Below are 21,574 nucleotides of genomic sequence, written 5' to 3' on the forward strand. Positions count from 1 at the left end.
CACTGGGGAGGAGGTTATGGGCTGGCATCCGCTTTGGGCACTGAAGAAAGAGGATGCTCCATTCGGGTGGGAGCAGTGGAAGACTCTGGGAACATTGGCAAGCCAGGAATCTTTCAGGACATTCAGAACTCCAGCTGCCCCTAGTCCCACCATTGTACAGGCAGTGGCAGTTTGCTGTGAACTGTCTGTCCTGCAGCCAAGATCCGCTGTGGCAGCTCCTCTTTCCCACTGGCAGCCGGCGGGCGAGGCACCTGGAGAAGGCAGAGGGGAGGGTGGTGAGGGACCGAACCCTGGTCGGGGCAGCAGCAACGCGGGGCTCCCACCCCCGCAAGGTGAACTCAAGGACATCCCACGCACAGACCCCTCCAAAGGCTCCATCTGGGGCCTCCGGAAAATGGCACCGAGCCATTTTTGTACAGCACGATGCACAAAGTGCCTGCGCCTCGCGTGACGACCCGGCCGCCTGTTCTCTCCCCTCCACGAACCACACACTTCACGCCGGGAGGAACGCGGCTCGCACCCCTCGCTCCGTCCTCCCGGGCCCTGAAGGTTGAGGGGCGAACGCCTTTGTACACAATGGCCCGGGCGGGAGCAGCTGCGGAGGCCGCGGGGCCGAGGGCTCAGCCCCGCGCAGGCACCGGGGCCGGGGCAGCTGCCGCCGGCGGCCGCCGCGAGGCGGGGGAGCCCCCGGGAGCCCCGGGGAGATGGCCGTGAGGGGATCGTGAGGGGATCACGAGAGATCGCCAGGAGACCGTGAGGGACCGTCAGGGGACGGACCGTGATGGAGCGCGAAGCGTCCCCGCCGCGAGGGGCGGGCGGTGGATGTGACGCGCGGGCGCGCGCGGCATTGTGGGAGCTCCGCCAGCCCGTCCAGCCGATCCCGGTGGCCCCGCGGGCGGAGCGGAGCGGCGGGAGCGGCAGCGGGAACGGGAGAGGGAGCGGGGCCGCCGCCGGCCGACGGGAGACATCTTGCCCGCGCCGTAAGTGCCCGCCGCGCCCGCCCGCCGAGCGGGGAAGGGAGGGGGGCGCGCCGGGGGCTCTGTCGCGGCGCGGTGACACCGGCGGCGGGGGGGGCGCGGGGGTGGCCGGTCCCCTCCCCTGGGGGAACCCGGGGGTCGGCTCTGCTGCCTCCCGTTGTTGTCTCGGGTGAATCCCGGAGAGCCACCCGCGCCCAGCGAAATGGTGGCAGCGGGGCCGTATTTCCATGGAATCCGCTATGGAATGACGGTGCGGGGCCGGGGGGAGCCCGGCGGGGGTGCGGGGCCGCGGTCCGCCCCCGTCCCTGCTGCTCCAGGCACCGGCGGGCTCCTTCCTCGGCGTTCCCGCCGGGCAGCGCGGGGTGATCGAGGGACACTGCGAAAAGCGCAAGGGAAAAGCAGCAGGACGCGTTGGTTTTGTTGTTTTGTTTTTTTTTTTTTTTTTCCCCCGTGCGTTTCACTTCGGGATGAGGAACCCGCGGCGCAAAAGTTACCTGCGGCGTGTGAACGACTTAATGAAAAACAAAAGCCAAATGGCGCTTCTTAAAACCGCACGCGGAGAGCGGTAAAAAAAAAAAAAAAAAAAAAAAAAATAAAATAAATAAACGTTCGGCTGGAAGAAGAATAGGGTCTCGCTATTCTTTTGGAAGTGTCACTTGCCGAGGAGCCCGCAATATGTCTGCCTGCAGGCTCGGAGCAGCCCGTGGGGACCGCCCGGGTGTGGGTGTTCCGAGGGGACCGCCAGCACTGCAGGTGGATGCGGTTCCCGGGGCTCCGCACCGGGCACGGCACAGGAGCGCTGCCATCGGGCCGGGGGGGACAGCGAGGGCGGCAAACTCCTCCTGCGACTTGCACCTTCCCCCAGTCCTTTTGTTTTCCCTGTAATCTTTAAAAGTAAGTTGCGGAAGGCCCGTGAAATCGCGTCTGAAGCCGGCAGTGGGAGCCAGCTCGTGTGCGAGCAGGGTGGTGGGAAAACTGGGGATGGAAGGAGGCTTGTTGTTGAAATATATTTGGATGAGGCTCGTTATTTGTCTCTTGACCGTACAAATGAACAACCATTTTTTTCCCCCCCCAGGACCGTGTGTAGCTGTCACTTAGCAACAGGTCTGTAGGGAACTTTGCAGATCCACTGCCTCCCCCATTCTGAAGAGTGGAAGAAATAAATGAGCTAAGGAGCAAGAGTGCAATTAATAAAAACAGTACCTGGGTTCTTGGGTACAGCCCAGAGTTGAAATACTTAAGTGGGAACAAGGCAATTAGAGTTGCTTTGAAAATTAGATTTTATTGCAGTTGGGTATCAGAGATTTTGTATCAAGTGGTTCGTAGAAAACTACCCAATGTGTTTGGGTTTTGGGGGCTTTTTTTTCCCCAAGTGTTATGAAAGGAAGGAATTAGATTGTTGTTTACTCAGTAATGGTTGCAGGTTATTTTGCTGCATTATGATTCATAACCTTTCACACTGAAATCTCCTGGGTCCCTAAAGAGTAACTTTGCTTTGCTGTTTGTACTGCATACCCTTCTGACTGCCAGCAAAGCCAAATGTTGACAGTGTAGAGTAAACCATAACTGATCTGAAAACTAGTAGCAAGACTAGAATTTGGCCTAATGACAGTAGTACAGGAAGAGTACTTAAGCACTGCTTATTTTGTACATCAACATTAGCAAAAAGAGAAGTCCACTACTGCAAGCTTAGACTTAAAAGAAATTGGTGTGTTTAAATTTGTCCTTAGGAGTTGCCTGGTTCTGCCAATGCACAGCAGTGAGCTTTGATACAAGATATTCTCTTGATAGGAAAAGTGATATATAATCACATTCTGGAAGAATCATCATGGACCTGAGCCCTCAAAGAAATTCAGAAGTATTTTTGTACAACTCTGTCAAGTGGGATCAAGGCCCAGAAAAGGTTATAAAGTAGGGATACAGGAGGAGGAATCTGGAACTGATGCCACAAGAGGAAAAAAGAAAAGAGGCTCCAGGTAGATCTTCCACTGGGAGAGGGAATATTGGCCCAGTGGGCAGTGCTGTGAGCATTAGATTTTGTCCACTCAAGAGGTAAAATTGGAAAAGAATCATGCAGTACTTGTGGAAAGAATGCAGGGCTGGCTTGCTTGCTTGTTGGGGAAAGATGCTGTCAATGCATAAAGAAGCTATAATTCCTTACCCAGACCCATTCTAAAGACAGGATGGGCAGGATTCGTGGTCCTTGCTCCAGGAGTGAGGTGAGAATCATGCCATTCATGACCTCAGTGGGTCGAGTTCTTGCACTCCCTTCCCTCAGCAGTGTAGCATTTATCTTAAATTTCATTCTGCATCCAGAATTTGCCCTGGAAACATCCACATGAATTGTTTATTATGTTTTTGTTTTCTTCCAAAAATGTCTAGGGGCAAAGGAGTTTTCAAAATGTTCTTTAAAACAGTTTTTCTGACCACTGAGTTCACAAACCATCCAGTGCTTTAAGGCCATATATCAATTTTTTCTTGCTTCCTGTCAAGTATACAAAAACCTATAATGTACAAATGGGCTTATTTTGGGCAGGTTCTCCCAGCAGTGGTCAGTGAAGACAACTGTATTTACGTTTTCCTGAGTATTGGTGGCAGGATGCCCAGCTGAAACTCTTGTCACGCTCCCAGCACTGTTCAGTGGGGAGGTTTGCACATTAAGGGGTGTTTGTTTTGGTGTTTCAGACCCACTGGGGGAGGGAGGGACTTGTGCCAGTTGAATACAATTGTGCAACAGTGTTTTGTTTAGCACACAGATTTAATGAAAATGTTATTCCTCTTTCTCCCATCCTTTATGTTTTGGGAATTAATAGTCCCCTTAATCTTCAACAGCAAGTGCACCTATTGAGCATTCCTAGATGAGGAGTGTTCTCCCAGCTTGCCAAGTGAAAATAAATGTATGTTTGGTGCTGCCTTTTCAGATGATAAATTAATGTAGTTTTGGAACGGATGTTTCAGTGGTTTCACACCAGTTTCACAACTGGTTTCACTCCTCTGTCCCTTTCAGACCTGCTTTGATGAAGATCTTGAGCTGAAGTTTGAAATCACATGAGATCAAATGATAACTGAGTGAGAGCTCTTCTCAGTGCTCTCGTACCTAGAACCCACAGTGCCAGGCTGAGCCCCTTCCTGCTAGGCAGGCACTGTTAGAGCCCATTTTATACCCACTCTGGACAGTGCATTTTATAAATATGCCAGACTAGCTTCTGATTAGCCAAGAACAGAGCAAGTTGGTTGTCAAAGCAAATTCAAATGCACCTTTTCAAAAAGAGTTCAGCGAGCGGCAATTATTGTAGTACATAAAGAGATTTAAGAGAGAATGGCAGCACTTATATTGTTAATCTTTTGAAACAATGGAAAGAAAATAGCGTTGCAGCTAATCTCTTTTGTGATACAAAAATGAACTTCCCAGCGTAGTCTTTGTGCTGAAAGAAGAGAAAAATAATTACTACGTCTTAGTATTTCTCCTATTGTAGTAATGATCTCCTGGATTCCACTACACTTACTGAGATGATGATGTAGATCTAAATTTAATCATCTCTTTGCTGAGTGCAGTTAATACAGCAGTGCAAGCCCACGAGCAGAACAGTCCCTGCCTGACAGCAGCAGCATTCATAGTAATTTGTTTAGTCATTAAGAACCTGTACCTGAAAACTCTTAATAGCAGGGTGGTTTTATTACTGCTGTTTGATCAAAGTAGCAGATCGACTCAGCTAATAAAGAACCGGTGTTTGGAATTTGGGTATCACTTTGCCAGGATGTGCAGCCTGTACTTGCAGAATTACGTGATGTTAAGCCTTTCAGAAAAACAGATGCCTATGTGCATTTTAGGAGGATGGTATTTAGAAGTGTCGTTTAGCAGAGTATCTTCACGCAGGAAAATATGGCCAACCAGAGTTGCTACAGCCAATTTCAACCAGAAAAATGTTAATTATGGTGATTTCATCACAACACCTTAACGTTTTCTTAGAATATGTATTTCTGGCTTGCAAAGATGTGACAGCAGAGGAGCCTTGTAACTTGAATCTTGTAACCACCAAATCTCGTTTGTGTGCATTTGGACATCTTAGAAAGCAGTGTGAGTCTTGCTACAGTCCTTAAGGGGTTTTCAAAAGGCTGTGGATCAGGTGCTAAATTCTGCACCGAGGGCAATCTGTGTCCAAGCACAGCAGAGCCACTGAAGAATATAGTGTTAAATTTGATTTGAAGTGAAAGGTGAACGTAGATATTTGACTGCTCAGTGATATCCCCTGATTATCACAGTGATAATTTTGTGAACTGTCCCATTGAAACAAAACCATTTTATTGTCAAAATCTTCAGAGACTTTGCAACGTATTTGGTAAAGTTTCTCAGTAATTCCATTGCAAAGGCCGGAGAGAAGAAAGAAAGGAAAGTACTGGTCCATTGACTGTCACTGGCTGTGATTCATTTAAAGATATATTTACTTATTATGCCACTCAAATCCCGTGTGAACTGTGGCTCATGTGATAAGGTTCCTTTGGTTGCCTCTGATCTGCGGGCTCCCGGTGACTCAGCAAACAGCTCTGGTTCATTAGTGTTGGCAGCAGTCCAGAGTTCCTGGTGTTACAAAGATAAACCATTTTGGAGCATGGAAGGCACAGGGCTTTCTTTGGGTTTTGATCTGTTGCCGTGCTCTTTACTTTTCACTTCAGTCCATTTTCTTGTGGCCTTTGCAAGTGAAATCTCTTTCCCTTCTCTTTTTCTGTGGAGAAGGAGAACGTTCTGAGCTCCTTTGGGCCATCCCTCAGCTCAAAGGCAGGACAAACAGGTTCTGCAAAGGAATGATGCTGAGTACACAACGAAGCTCTGAAAAAGGTTTGCCATGCCAGGCTCTCACTTTCACCTCCCAAATTACATGGTTGGCAACAGCAAAAGTGGTGCTTGAAACCCAGTTAAGTTTCCCACCCTCCACCCCCAACATCTGAACATTCTGTGATTCACCAGGTGTGGGAATGGGATCCTTGAGATGGGAAGCTCTGAAACTTATCATCACATTTCACTGTTAATACTAAAAGTTCCAGAAGTTCTTGGTTTTTTCAATATGCAGCCCCCCTCACCACCACCTTTCTGATTCAGACAAAGTTTTTTTCCTTACAAATAAACTTATGACAGAAAGGTCTTTAATGTTCTGTATGAAGGGACCAGGTTAAGTGTCAAGATAGGTCCAGGGTTATCCTAAATATTAATGTAAGGAATGTCACCAAGTGTATAAAATACAGGGAGAGAATAACCTGTAGAATTAGCAGAGGTGATAAACTAAGGTTATAAAATTTGTATATGGGTCAGTGTTATTCTGTATTGGTACCTACTTTAGTAATGTTTTGATCTAAATATTACAGCAGCTGATGACTGACACTCTCCCAAAAACATCAGGAAGTAAAGATTTACATATTCTCTCCCAGCTATTCTGACTATCCCATAAACTCATAAGCTGAATGGTTAATAGAAGTTTACTGCTTAAGGCTTGCAGGTTTTCTCTGGGAAAAGCGTGTTTTTCACCCATCAGTAACAAACCAAAGGTGCTGTGGGATAGCACAGGTATTTCTCACACCCTTTTCCCTGGTGTTCAAGTCAATGAACTGCTTAACATTTGTGAGATTGAACATCTGTAGTGCTGTTGACGAAAATGGATTATGAAATATGAAAATAATCTCTGGCAGAAGGTCCATAGCCAACTCAAAGCCCCACCCAGCCTTCCTGCTAACAAAGCCAGTGGTAACTAGATGAGGAAATGCAATTAAACGGATGGGTTTTTAAATCACTGGTGAGCTCCAGTTAGACAGTTTCTCAAGGCAAGAAAATTGGCTTTTGTCCTCTTCTTCACAGAATAATGATGGTTGCAGAGCTGAGCCCACAGCAGATGAAAGGAGAAGGAGCCCTTTTGATGGCTTCTCCTTTCCCTACATTCCTGGCTGGGTTTTGACATAAATTTCCTAAATGTAGTTTGAATTCCATCTGAGCTGCAGAGAGGGGGTTATTTTGTTTACCTTTAACAAGCAGTAAACCTGTTGCATTTAATTTACCTGATGTGTTGTGCAGGTATGGAATCTGATGGGTGGAATATGGAAGTGGAAAGGAAAAGAAATGTTTGATACTTCTGCTTCTTTAGTTCTCCTGAGTGGTCTTCATTTGGCAGTTAGGAGTCTGAATCTCAGTGACTCACTGAGATTTAGAGGACTGCAGGATGTGTCAGCACAGAACAGAAATTGCAAAACTTAAAAGTGGGGTTGGTGAACCTGTTCTGCTGAATACTGAGCTCCCTCAGTTGTGGATTCAGACATGTAGCAAATACAGTCAGGTTCATAAGGGCAAGGAGAGAATTCAGGATAAACAAGAGAAGATGGAAAGGGAAGCAGAGCAGTGGTGTGATGGGAAGGCAGGCTTAAAGGGGCTTCACTGTGGAGTGTATGAACACACCAGTGAATTTGCATGTGTATGAGGCAGCATTTGTGCAGCCAGGGAAGAGCTGGGATGCACAGAGGTCTGGGTATCACTGATGCATTCCACTGGTTTCCCTAGAGTTTGGGAGGGAGGGGGAGATGGGCACTGTCTCCTTGCCCCTGAGGGAATTTCAGAACCCAGTGAATTGCCTAAGCCTGCGCAGATACCTTGAGAGCCTGTGAACCCTCCACCCCTTTGGGTTTGTCAGCTTCTATTTACAGCCTGAGCAGAAATCAGAGAGAGAACAGAATATGTTTGACAGCTGTATCAGCAGTAGGTTTCCTCCCTGAGATAAACTGAGATACAGTTGTCAGATGTCTGCTGGGTGTTCAGACCCCTGTGCTCTGAGGGAAAGGTGGCAGATGGAAGTTCAGCACATTCCTGGAGGGCATGTTGAAACAACACAGTCTCCGGTGTGGAGATTGTTGGGCTTCAGTAGATTCAGATCTCAAGGGGGTCATTTCAGCTCTTTCTAAAAATAGGACATTTAGTGTACAGTAGATGTATTTTGCCATCCATAAGCTTTTGTTCTGTCAATTCACACTTCTTGAAAAATGAGGTTTTTAAAGAGGGTGAGTACACTTTAGGAAAGCTTTAATGGACACGGTTTTTCCTAGTTAGGAATGTAGTTGTTCAGGAGCATAACTGTCCTACCACAGCTGTTCAAATCATCAAAAGTCCCACCAAAGGTCTTTTGTGGAGGGCAGAGGGTTGTGTCAGCCTCCTTGTTGCAGAAGGCATCCTCTGCTCAATGCAGGAGCTCTCTTTTATATCTGGTGATCTTCACTCTTTGCTCTATTATGGGTACTGGATTTAATCTGTTAGGAATTTCAGAAAAGGGGATTTATAGGAAATAGTTTGTCTTACATATTTCCTACATAAAATTATGCCAAGATTGCAATAGCAGGTAAACATTCTGTGGAAAAATATTTTAGGTTCTTGTTGTGTATACTCTAAAAAGGCAACTTGTCTGTATGTTTAGGCACTCTGATGCATTGCCTACCCCAAAATACTGATTTGTGTTGAAATTCAGTATAAGATATTATAGCATCAGTCCTTATTAATAACCTTTTATCTTTTGTTTGGTTGTTTTTCTTCCTAATCTGTAGAGTGCTGTTTCAGACCTGAGACAGACAAGATGTCCAGCAGGGGTGGAAAGAAGAAGTCAACCAAGACTTCCCGCTCGGCCAAGGCTGGAGTCATATTCCCTGTTGGAAGAATGCTCCGTTACATTAAGAAGGGCCACCCAAAGTACAGGATTGGTGTTGGTGCTCCCGTGTACATGGCTGCTGTACTGGAATATCTCACTGGTAGGTGTTGCTGAACGACGGGGAAGGTAAAACTCAAACTGAATTTGCACAGAAAAAAGCCCAGAAAAAGATCCTCTGATTGATAAATGACTAAAAAAAAGGGAAGTGTGTGCTGTGCTGATCACACATCTCAGCCAAAATCAAGGTACCCCCACGCTGCCTCAGAGCCCTGGTGGTTTTTGTTCATTCCAGTGCTGGGTTTGCTTTCACCTGTTGTAAAAACTCTCCTTCCACACAGGCAGGCAAGGTTCCCACTGACACCAGTGTGTGTGGACTGGGCCTGCTTTGATGTTGTGCCTGATGACTGTTTGGATTATAATTGCCCACTAATTGCCTGTTAAACATATACATTAATTTGAAATAGAGAGCTTCTCAGTGTTTACACAGGGCTGAGATTGCTTACAGCCTTGTTTATACATTTTGTTCAATTTACAGATTTCTTTTGAGACTGCATGTGCTGTTTGCAGTTCATTTGGTTGAGTTTATGTATAAATGCACACTGTTCATCTGCCCTGGATCTACGTGGCTTATTTGCTTCCATTTGTAGTCCTTGTTCTGTTCCTCTCGTTGCATCAGAATGAGAACACCTTGAACAATTATCTCATCCTCACAGTCCCTTCTTGGAGGACCAAAGTATTTTTTCCTCCATTTAGAAAAAAGCTTCAAAGGAAGAAAATGCTTTGCCCAAAGACATACAAGTAAAGATCTTTACATAGCAGTTCTCCTCTCAGATGAGACCTAAGACATTGCAGGTTTACCCCACAAACAGCATTAGAAAAGCAGTCCTCTGATGGAAAACCCCAGCTGTAACAGCATCAACATATGGGCTTTTTGCAATAATGGTTTGCTTAAAATAAAAATTAAAAAGAGGTAAGAGTAAACCATCAGCTCAGTCACCTTTGTGTGGGCAGGTTGACCACTTGTGTGGTGTAGGGGTGTAGCAAAAAGCACAAGTGCCAGGTGGATTGCTGTTTGGAGACAGAGTCTATTAGCACGACTAAGGAAAAGCTTGAATTGGATCTTTTTTCTCACAGCAGTGTTTCTTTTTTCAGTGCATCTGCTTCTGTCAGTGTTGTGGTTGCTGCAGGTTCAAGGGTTTGAAGGGGCAGGAGTCTTTAAGCTCTGAGGGTGTGCTAAGCCTCTGAGGAAGAGATACAGTTCTTTCTTTGACTTAAGCACAAAGTTACTAAGGTGTGATTTAACTTTCCTGGCAGGGTTTAAAACTGTATCAACCTGACACTGGGGACTGTTTTAGATACACTTGATAGTGAATATTGACATGGAAGAACAGAAATAGGCTGATTTTTTTTTCTAAGAAGTTTTTTCTTCCCCTAAAGATGATTGGTAACATTAATAAATAATTAATAAACTGCTTGTTTTCATCAAATATCCTTTTTTCCCCCCCTTCAGTTGTTCACATTCAGTTTTCTTTATTTGGGCCTTTTCTTTAAAAGAATGCTTTTAAACTTCATAGATGGCCTTAAAAAAATTCACATTTCCTTCAGCTGGGTTCCTGCTTACAGCAATAACAACTCAAATAAAATGTTTCTTAGGGTGAAGGGTGCTTTGAATGCTGCCCTTTTAAAGGAGCAGAGCAATACAGGTGAGTTTAAGGCACTGCTAATGAGCAGCACATGTTGCTGGTTAACTCTTTGATTTAAAGTGTTTACTGAGGCAAGGATGGTTTAGGCAGCTGAGAATAGGCTGTGGAGATAAAGGTGTTTCTTTAACTGCTGTGGATCCTGGGAAACTGTCTGAGGACATTCATACCACAAAAAAAAAAAAAAAACCAAGAAAAGTTACACACGTTGCTTTAGGAAAAGTAAAAAAGGGAGAGGAGAGCTAAAGGTAAAAGTACTTTCTTGTTTTCTCCCTTTAAATATTTGCAAGTAGTTTTGTTATGGGGTTTTTGTCTCCAATGAAGGCTGGGTAGATAATCCTAATATCCTCAGGGGTTTATTTCATTTTTGTACATAGATGCACCTCAAAAGCACAGATACACTTTTCTTTCCAGAGTTAATAATAGTTTTAGCATAGAATGGTTTGGGCTGGAAGGGACCTTAAAGCTCATCTCGTTCCAAACCCCTGCCATGGGCAGGGACACCTTCCACCAGCCCAGGTTGCTCCAAGCCCCATCCAACCTGGCCTTGGACACTTCCAGGGATGGGGCAGCCACAGCTTCTCTGGGCAACCTGTGCCAGGGCCTCCCCACCCTCCCAGGGAAGGATTTCTTCCTGATATCTGATCTAAATTTATCCTGTTTCAATTTGAAGCCATTCCCCCTTGTCCCATCACTACTAGTCCTTGTAAAAGGTCCCTCTCCAGCTTTCTTGCAGTCCTCTGACTGTTTCAGTCTGGTGGGGCTTTTTTGCCCTTCTCTTTCTGTAAGTTTTTCCCAATCTATTTGGTATAATCTTTTAGTCTTTAGTGCTCTGTAGGTTTTCTGAAGTTGAGGTCATTCATCTTTTCCAGCATCATTCAGACACACTGCCTTGAAATGGGATGCTTGGAGATTTTTGGTTTGTGTTCCTTTTACCTCTTGGCAGTTATTACTTCACAAACCCAGAGAAATCCTGACTTTTCTCCAGGAGAGTTTTTTTTTTTAAAGATGATCATGTCAGCACATGGTCTGAGACTAAATCAAAGCATTTCAACCATTTCAAAGTAAAAGCAGGATCGTGACATAATAGGAAGGAGCCCACGTGAAGTGGCCTGCTAATAAATTGGCTGAATGAAAAAAAGCAATCTTGGCATCCAGGAAAGAGAGGAGAAATGTAAAATATCAAAAGCAGTTGTAGGAAAGTGAAACTTTAGAAAAAAATAAGAGGGGAAATGACAGAGATGTGACCTAATAGAGAGGAACTCACTAAGGTTTGAAACCTTGTTCATCAGTGCAGAGTATTGGACTCAACTTTAATCCTTTTGAAGGTGAGCTGATAAATTCTGCTGGCCTTTGCTAAAGTTTAACTTTGATGTAAATCTGAAATTAGCCCATAATGTGCTCAGATCTGGGATTTTTTGTTCAGTTTGAGATTTGAACTTTTGAAATGCTTCCAGCTGTTTAGGCTTGGAGTTCTGTTCTGGATTCATCTGGAGTTATGACTTTATCCACTTTGTACTTTGAAAGGAATTTAGTTTTATCATGTATGTACACTACTCATCAGAAAGTAAAGGTGCACATTCTGTCATTTCTTGTGTCCTTAGATTTCAATGTACTTGACACAGAAACAGGTTGCCCAGTGAGTATTCTCCTTCTCTTACTTCTTCACCAGAGGTTACCTAGAAATAATATTACAAAGTAATTGTCTCATCAGCACACCCAGTGTTAAGCCAACTTCCTTATAGTTGCCTGTTTTTTCTCTAAGGAAATAATGTATTATGTCCACTTTAACAGAGTGCAAGTGTGTGTTTTGTGGGGAACTGTGCAGAAAGTACCTTTGAGTCTTACTGATATCAAAGCAAGTGGATACAGTTCCTTTCTTTACTGTGCAGGAATAATGTGGATGCTGAAGAACTATAATAGATGGTTCTTGTTTCTTTTCCTTCTTTGCAGCAGCAGTTCATGCAGTGCTGCCTGTCTTGTAGGGAATAATCAGATTATTTGATTAACTTCTTATGCTGCAGAACTAATTTCAGGCATTATCAGCATTATCAACAGTTTTATGTTGGCAGGTTCAGGGTTGGTAATTCCTTTTGTCTCCTTTCCTTATTGCATCACTTGGTTCACAATAGTTCCTTGCCTGTTTATCTTCCTTAATGTGGACTTCAGAAAACTGCAATCCACTCCTTAATTTCTCTGCAAAGTAGTGAATCAGTATCAATTTATGTCAAAAAAGAACACTAGGTCAGGCAAGGGAATGGCCACAGACTTCATCTGGGGCACTGCAGCCGCTCACATGAACTTGGATGGTTTGTATTTGTCAGAACTGATCCAGCCACACATCTAATCAGGTCTGGTCCTTTCAGATGTAGAGCTTGTCCAAATTACAGTACAGTCCAAACTTTCTTATGAGCTGAAAAAGATACTCCTTTGCCCTTGAAAAATAGAAGTCTCTTGAGCATATTTAAAGGCAGCAAGAACCAGGCCTGCAAGTGATTTCTGCTCCCCCTGTCCCCCATCATCTGTTCTACACTGTAAATAATTTTCATTTGCCAAAATGTCATAGCAAATAAGAAGAAGGAGAAGTTTATAAAACAGCAGGAGCACAGGAATACAGAAGAAATGAGACCCTGATTTATATTTGTTATATACAAAGTGAAGGAAGGAGAAAATGTTAAATGTCTGTTTTCTCCATTAGTTTTTTTTCCTCAACTGTGAGGTGGGGTTTTTTTGTTGCTATTCCCCTCTGGTGTCCTACTCCCTGCCCAAAATCTTTACAGGGTCACAGGGGAAGACATGATCTGCCCTCTTTGTCAGATGTACTGCTGAACTCCTGCCTGGGAGCAGAGGGAGCTCAGGGGTCCACAGGAAAAAAGCTTTAGGTTAAAATTGAGTTCCAGGCATTCTGAGACTGCTCTAAATAACAGTCCTTAGGGAGTAATGAAATTTAAGAAGATAATTAATTGACAGTATCTTTTTGATGCTGTTGAAATGTATACTCACTACCAAGATGCATCTCTTCTGTTTAAACAGGCAGCTTTTGAAGCACTAATCCCTTTTGTGGTGTTGTGCCACAAACTGGGTCCCAAGGAGGTTTAAAATAAATTAGGGGTGGGACAGGTAGGACCTGTGCCTTACCTGAGCAAGCACAAAGCTGACTCTTCATATCCAGTGTGGGTTTAATATGGATTAATGCTGGACCTAAAATACAGCAGAGTTGTTTATGGCAGTACCCTCACAAGCAGAATATTTTGAATATATCAGCATAGCAAAGCTCCTTTGTAACTTTCCTTTTACGTAAGTTTTGTGTCGTGCTCTTAAGTGAAGAGAGATTGTCACAATTTAAAATTGCTCTACTTGTAAGAACTGTCTCTTTAGGTATAAAACTTTACATTTTTACCAACTGAATGACCAACTTTCTGATTATAAATGCATGAATCAGTGTGTTTCAAATGTACAGAAATGAAGAGTTTTCTTTCACTGATAAGCCCCTCCTTGGCTCCAGCCCTGTAAGCACTTACACATGTGCCTCTTATCATGTCATGCCATAAACTTCAGTGGATCCCCAAGTTACAAAAGCAACCCCACTCCAAAATTACTGACCCAATCAGGGTCCTGCTGTATTTTCAATTAGGGTCTCACGAGGTATTTTTTACATCATGGTCAGCAAATTATTTCATCCCTTGAAAATGTTACATTTTAGGGATATTTTAATGCACTTAGGTCTAGAATGAAATATTTTTTATTCTAGAATTAAATACTTTTTATTCTAGTTAGTAATTTCATCTGTTTATTGGGCTAAGTTGCAAGAGAGTAATGACTTCTATTGTCTATTGCTGCTCAATTTACTGTTGGTGTCAGCGTTTGTTTTGAAGAGTGGAGTGTAAATGAAGTGTAAAACAAACATGGCTGATTTTGCTACACGTTTTTTTCTACCCTTATCTTGAATTCCTTGTTGAGAAGAAGAAAAGAATCTATAAAGCTTAAGTCTTTTCTTCTTTGGCCCTTTATTCTTGGAATGCCAGCACAAATGGCTGGAAAGCAGGAAGACATCCTAACTCTCTAGAGCAGCACAGTGTGTTTAGCTCAGATGTTCTCAACTTTTAGAAGTTGTTACATCAATATTGTGAGCATAATTTCCTCCCCCCCCCTTTTTTTTTCCATGAGGAAGGATTATTTAGAATGCCTGAGTTCAGATAACGTTCTGTCTTTGGTCTTCAGTCTTTTTTTCCACAGTACATTTATCCCCGAGTTACGTTTAGAAATGAAATTCCACGTGGATTCTTCGGTGCAGTCAGATGAAATGCTCCATCCTCAATATAAAACTTCATTGGGGAAAAATAAATTTAGGGGATATACAGTGAAATGCAAGCTTTCTAAAACAAACAGGAAGTGCTTTTCTCCCAAACTGCAAAAATGTCTGTGGTGTAGCGAGCGTTGTGTTCTCAGGATGTTATGGGTATTAAAAATGGATTCTGAACCACTCTGAATGGGGCCAGAAAACAATTAGACACATCCATGGAAATAAAATCCATTGGGGAACTAAACAAAAAGATGCATTTCTAAGATGGGAAACCAATGTCCCCAAGTGCCACATGCTCCACTTGATCAAGTAATGTCTGGCAGCAGTTACATTAATCACGTTTGAGCATTTCTAAAGCATTTGTAAGCTGTTATGAGTAACAGCAAAGGTGTCCTGCCAGGTAGAGGAGGCTCCACTGGAAAAGAATAAAGGTTGATTTGAATTAGATCAGGATTGTTGAAGTCAGTGGAGAAGAACTAGGCTATCTCTGTAAATTGCTATTCAGGGTGTGACTGCTGTAATAAATAACATTTGAGCTGAAATTCAGGTTTCCCTGAAAACTGAACTCTCATACCTTTTACAGATCGATAGTACACCCAGAAACTAAAAAAAAAAATAAAAAAATAGGAAGTTAAATAACAGAAGATCTCATACCAAAAAAGAAAAAAAAAGGATGGTAATAAAGTGTAATAGAGAGCTGAAAAGTGGCTTTTGTGGCCTGAACTTGTGTTTTATGTAAACATCAGTCTGTCATCTGCCTCACAGAAATGCAAAACTTAGAATAACTTGGCAAAGTTAACAGTTTCTCCTTTAAGGGGCCTAGTTTTGATACAGCTCAGACACTCAAGACTGAAAGGTTTGGGTTTTTTATCACATCCTAAGAGAATGATTGCCCTGCTGGGAGTTGAGGTTTCATCCAGGCTTGTTCAAAGCAGTAAAATTGCTTGAATTGATTTTCACTGCATCAGATTTCCATGACTTTGAACCAAGGCTGAGAACTGTTTTATTGGGATGCATAAGAGGGAAAGTGTTGTTAAATGACTCTACCTTCCCTCTTGCAACTGCAGATTCCAGGGGGATTGGGTGGAATACACGGAGAGAAGAATGCAGGAAACTCTTACCACTCTTGGTTGATTGGGGTTGATTGGGTTAAAACCTTCTGGAATCACGTAAAATGGTTCTCAGGTCAATAAAATGCTGATGGGAAGATGATTAATTTAAAGTACAATAAGCAGACTCCTTGTCATGTAGTTGGCTTTGTGGCAAATACATATTTTTTTCAGTGGAATTGTGTCAACGTTCATTTCTCTTTGATTTCTGGATACCAATCTTCTTGGGAGGAGAGGCTTCACCATTCTTTTAAAAACCTCTGACTTGTTCCTGTTGGAATTTGAGTCTTCAGGACTTGGCCTTTTGTCAACACATCACCTGTTAGTTGTTAAGAGTTTAATTTTCAAAGCTATGATTTCATCTCCCTGAAGAGAAGGTGGACAGGGGGATTTGATGCAACAGCAGTGGTTTAGCTTGAGATGTAAACCAAAAAAAGAGAGAAAACCAACCTTTTTGGGGATGAACTCAGACCAGTTAAATTGACTATTAACATTTAGAAAGTATTACAGCCTGGAATGCATGATAAACTAAAGGCCTGAAAGGAGTTTTAGTCAGTGATGACCAGTAATATTTTGTTTGGAAATGGGGATAAATGAACTAGAGCACTCTCCAGGAGTGGGAAAAGAATGTATTTGCTTTTGTTTCCAGCCAGGTCTGCAGTTCCTGCTGTGCCTGCTTTGTTTCCATCTTCATAGTAACTCATTTCATTTTAACCTTGTGGTGTTGGTTCCAAAATTTGCAAGTGCTGTGAAATAGGTGTTGAGGGCAGAGAGGAGCCCCCCTGGGAAACGGGGAAATGCCAGTAGGGAATTAAAAACTCAGGAGATGTCCAGGACATGACCAGAGTCTCTGAAAGGAAAGGATGAGGAACTCACCCTGAAAACTTGCTTCAGGATGAGGTTTCTGTGGACGCTTCTGACACTTCTTGGTTGTGTTTGAGGAGGAAATACCTTGAGAACAGCTTTTCCTGTGGTCTTATCTCAGGTTTAAATGCAAAGATGTACAACCGGTTTTCTTTTCTCCTTTAAAAATATTTAACTGAACTTTTTAAAAACCTCAGCTGAAGAAAAGCGGTTTTGGTTCAAGTGCTGAGAACAGGCTTGAACCAGTTTTCACTACCCATATCCTGGTTCTAAATGTTACAAAGGAGTTTTTCAATTGAAAACTACCTTTGAGTTAAAATTTAAGAGGAAATGTCTTAACTTTTAAGGCTTTCACTTCCCACTTTAACCTTCTACTTTAATAATGACTGAAAAGAAGAAAAATATTAATCATAACCTTCTACTTTAATAATGACTGAAAAGAAGAAAAGTATTCATGACAACCTTCTTTAATAATGACTGAAAAGAAGAAAAATATTAATCATAACTATACTTTTTAAATCGAAATGATATGTTGGTGATAGATTTCTGAGGCTTCCATCCCTTTTTTTTGCTACTTAACAGCTGTCCATACATGAATATATCACATGCTGAGATGGCATTCCTACTTAATTGGGGTTTTTTTCCTAATTATATATTCTCACAGCTTTTTCACTGGATTGTTTTATATCTGCACTTAAAGCAATACATTTTTTGTTTGAAAGTATCCAAAAGCATGGAAAAAGTCACTTGTGCAAATAAGAGTATCTCTTCATATTAAGCTAAGATTTCAGTATGTAGTAGTTGCAAAAATATACCTTCAAAAACATAGAATAATGAAAAACTTGTATATTTTCTTCATGTTTTAAAAAATAGAGCTTTTCATTTTCTATTGCCTGAGTGGTGGTGATGTAATTATTCTCCTGGGGGGAAATGCCTTCAGTGAATATAAGAAACGAATGGAATAGACATTATGCAACTTCCATCCTTTCTGTGAGGCCTCATTTTTGTAAAATGTTTTGGTCTTCTGGCTGGATAAATACAAGCTGAGTGAAACCTGATGTCATGGAAGCTCTTAACACTTTCTTTTGCCTCAAAATTTCTAAGCAGAGTCTTCTCTCTTGGCCCTGCTCAGTTGCAGGAGTTGATTTTTCAATGTCTGTTTTTTCCCACTGTGGGAAGATTACCTTTAATGAGACAGAACTCTTCAGTGACTCAAACCTTTGAGCCTCCTGCTTCCAAAGGTGGGTCTGACCTAAGAATTCAGAGCCGGTCTCAATTTTAAATACCTTTTCCCACCTACTACTCTTTCCAGCTAAAGCCAGAGTGATTCTTCTGGAAATTCGAGTCAGCTCCCTTATAGAAAGGACTAGATTTTCATCTCATTTAAAATCAGTTTAAAACATGGGTGAAACGCTGTTTAAGTCTTTAGAATTAAAGTAGCATAAAACAGATGTGAAAGTGAAGCTGGCTGCAAGCAGACTCAAGGCAAGTACTCCAAATGCCATCCACAGCCACAAAGTCTTCATTTCCAGAATTTGTGAGTGCTCTGATCTGTTGGGTTTGGATTAGGTTTGGTCAGTGCTAAATCAAAAAACTATTGCCTGTATTGGCTTCAGCTCAAATTCCTCCTGATCTTCTGTTTTTAATCAGGAGAGTGCCCCTCTGACCAGCCTTGTGTGCAGGGCTGAGTTTGGCTGTTCTGTGCTGTGGGTCTCTCTGTGTGCACAAGCAATACTTGGTTATTATTGGAGAGCTGAGAAGGCCAGAAGAGAAATTCCACCCTCCATGGCCTCCTCCTCGTCTCTCCCCCTCCCCAAGCTCCTCTTTTGTGGTCCTCAAGGCCAGTGCAAAGCGTTCTGTTCCCGAGGAGGAAGTGGGGCACCTCAACTTCCCTAAAGGACCATTAGAAAACTGTAATTTCAAAATGAGTTTCCTGTCCAAGGAAGAGGGCTTAGCACTTACCAGAACAGTTCTCCACTGTACAAGGCAGACATTTGAGTTTTATGAGGAACAAATAAAACATTCCTCTGTGCTTTACAGGCATAGCACTTTTCTTAGAGCCTTTAGTTCCAAAATGACCTGTCTGCATAGTTGTGCCGCTCAGTCACAGGGAATAACACGGCCTGACTGTTCCAGGGCCTGCTGCAGTAAACTGGGGGAGCAGAGGCAAAGCGAGAAACACAGCCTGCTGTTTGCAGCAAAGCCTGGCTTTTCAGCTGGGACTAATGTCTGAGTACAAACAATTCCATTCCTGATCTTCAGAGGAGGAGATGCTGGTGTTCCTCAGCCTCGCCGAGCTCCGTGGGGATGTCTGGGGTGTCCACAGGGATGTGAGCCAGGTCTTTGTCGTGACAGGCAGCTAAACCTCATGTGTCTGAGCTGGGCCTTTTGGGGAAGTATATGGAAAGGATTATGCCAGCTTAATTCCCTTCTTTGGAGGTGTGGAAAGCATAGGCAGGTTGACCTTACCCTGCTAATCCTGCTTTAAAAATAAATTAAAGCAATTGTTGTCAGCGTGAAATGTTGAGTTAGTTTTGCGGCCTTAGACTTAATATTCTGTCTCACCCTGTAATAAAGTTAATTGAGTGCTTTGAAGAACACAAAAATAGTGAAAACCTACCAAAATCCTCACTGAGGTTTAACTGTAGAACATCCAGGAGCAGCTGTAAGCTTTCCAGTAAGCATCATAATTGTTATGGGAATCAGAATGAAAAATAATTGGAGAGTCATGTTAAATTCAGTCTAATGAGAAGCCATAGTCTGTGCTGTACAGTATTGTTTAAGATGTACTGTTGTGTCTTATGTGGTCATGTGGACTTTGATTTTAGTCTTTTTCATTTCCAGATTAATGTCTTAATTCAGTTCTGTTTGCCTCCCTATTATGGAAGAGCTCTCGTGCAATAGTCAGTTATTAAATGTGAAATGCATCTCATACCTTATTGTGATGTTCCATTTTAATATTGGTGTGTAATAGATGTAAAAAAAGACATTTTCATTTTCTTTTTTTTTTTTCTCCAAACATTACCAGGTTTGCAAAAGGAATTATTCAGAAAGTAATGGTGAAACACAGATTGTAGAGAGGGAGATGAAAGGTGACAGCAACAGCACATAATTGCAAAGTCAGATAAACATGTTATGTCATTTTTTAATTGTTCCCCAGACTCTGTTGTAATTAATTACATCCTTGCCCAGGGCTTGTTGAGCTGAAGACAGATAAGTTTGCAGATAACACTCCAGCTTTTCACATCATAGATCCTTGCAGGGGAGCAAGGTAATCTTTCCTAATTGCAGTAAAAGCCATCCCATACATAGCTGTTAAACGTTATTTTGTCAGGACTGGAAATGTCTTCTAAGGAGGTAATTTATTAGGAAAAAATAAACTTCATTCATCAATTACTTTTTTGGATTAGACACTTCTTGTCAGGCGGAGAAAAAAGATCTTTCAGTGTTTGTAGAAGCAGAGTTTGTATTTTTAGTGTCCTAACTTAGTGTGTGCTTAAATGCTTCCATAATGTTAAAAATGAGACACTGAGAAGAGCATCTTTTCCAGTCATAAAAAACTAGAAGTGATACAAGCCAGACTCACGTTTGACTGATTTGAGAAAAGAAAAAGCTATAGAATTTGTACATCTAGTACTGTCACCTGATAGGAGAGGGATCCTAAGAGATGAGCAGACAGTAGCCTTGAGAAGAACACTGAAAGGTGAAGAATCTGAAGGAACTGCTTCAAAAGAACAAAAAAAAGAATTGTGGTTTAAAGCACAGGACTTCAAGGGTGCATTTGTGCTTCAGTGATTAGGCATGTAAAAAGAAGATGGTAATTTTAGAGTTAGATGTCTGTTGAGAGTATCTACAGCACTTAGGAACATGATGCAGTTCCCATATCTTTTTGCTAAATAACACATTGATTTTTCTTGATGATCACATTGTAATTAAAAGGGGTTTACTTTTTCCCCAGCGGAAATTCTGGAATTGGCTGGAAATGCAGCAAGGGACAACAAGAAGGGTCGAGTCACTCCTAGACACATCCTGTTGGCTGTAGCAAATGATGAAGAATTAAATCAGGTAAGAAAAACCTGCCCTGGGAGGGCCAGGATTTCCTTTAGGGGCTTTTTAAATTGTCTTTCCATCCAGCTGAATTGTAACTCAAGGCCTCTGCTTACTGAGCAGCACAGCAGGAAACAGCTCCATCACTCCCTGACATGCTGCCTGTGTAACTACAGCACTCAGCTTAATTCTATATTTCAGCACCCTTAAAATGTGGGAGAATGCAATGGAGATGTAACCTGACCTTTGCTCACACCCTTTACATCCTCTCCCGTTGGGGTGGGACGTTGTCTTAAACTCTACAGAGACACAGAGAAAATCTTTCAGATACTTTTTGTTTGTTTGTTTTTGTTTTCCCCTACCTGTTCCCACTGAAGTCTGTTATTGTGACCACAGAAGAGCTCTGAACTCTTGCAAGTCTGTGTCCTTTGCAGACTTCAAGGTACCACAAAAAACTGGGGTATTATTATTACAGTGCTGTGGCATCAGCCAGGGGCAGTGGTACTGTACCAGGGGCAGATTACTGTACCTTTGTGTGAGGTGCTGTAAAATCACATCTCAAAAGAGACTTTTTCCAAACTTATGTATTATGATGGAGCAGGAAAAAAATCTGTTTTAAAAATGCACTTTCAAGAGAATTCAGCACTTGGGGACATACACTGGGTTGTGGCACCCACTGCAGTGTCACCCCCTGGACTTTGGGGTCCCATTTCTCTCTCCCAGGCTGCCTCATGTGTGTGGCTGGGACTGTCCTGTTTTCTCCTGGTTGGGTAACAGCCTTCATGGCACAGCTTCAGAGGAACAGATCTTGTGTGAGCCCTGGAGATGCTGACAGTGCCAAGCATATGTTGCAAGAAGGACACACATTCCTTTTCTAGTTAAAATCTCCTACATGGTCAGC

At 42.7% G+C, this 21,574-nt stretch overlaps 1 protein-coding gene across 5 annotated transcripts in view; it reads left to right on the forward strand.

Moving 5' to 3' along the window:
- The first annotated feature begins 849 nt into the window (after positions 1 to 849).
- The window catches only part of LOC127473903 (core histone macro-H2A.1), a 42,276-nt gene continuing 21,551 nt past the window's right edge, over positions 850 to 21,574 (forward strand). For all 5 annotated transcript variants that reach the window (XR_007905619.1, XM_051794142.1, XM_051794145.1 and 2 more), the window contains exons 1-3: positions 850 to 980; positions 8,550 to 8,750; positions 20,585 to 20,691. Coding sequence is in view for 4 of the 5 variants with exons in the window: in XM_051794142.1 (XP_051650102.1) it covers positions 8,579 to 8,750; positions 20,585 to 20,691 (279 nt within the window). In the remaining variant the exon portion in view is untranslated. The remainder of the gene's footprint in view (positions 981 to 8,549; positions 8,751 to 20,584; positions 20,692 to 21,574) is intronic.

This window comes from Manacus candei, unplaced genomic scaffold (genome assembly GCF_025592945.1).
Source record: "Manacus candei isolate 608988 ecotype Guabito, Panama unplaced genomic scaffold, ASM2559294v1 h1tg000037l, whole genome shotgun sequence".
NCBI classification, from domain to species: Eukaryota; Metazoa; Chordata; class Aves; order Passeriformes; family Pipridae; genus Manacus; species Manacus candei.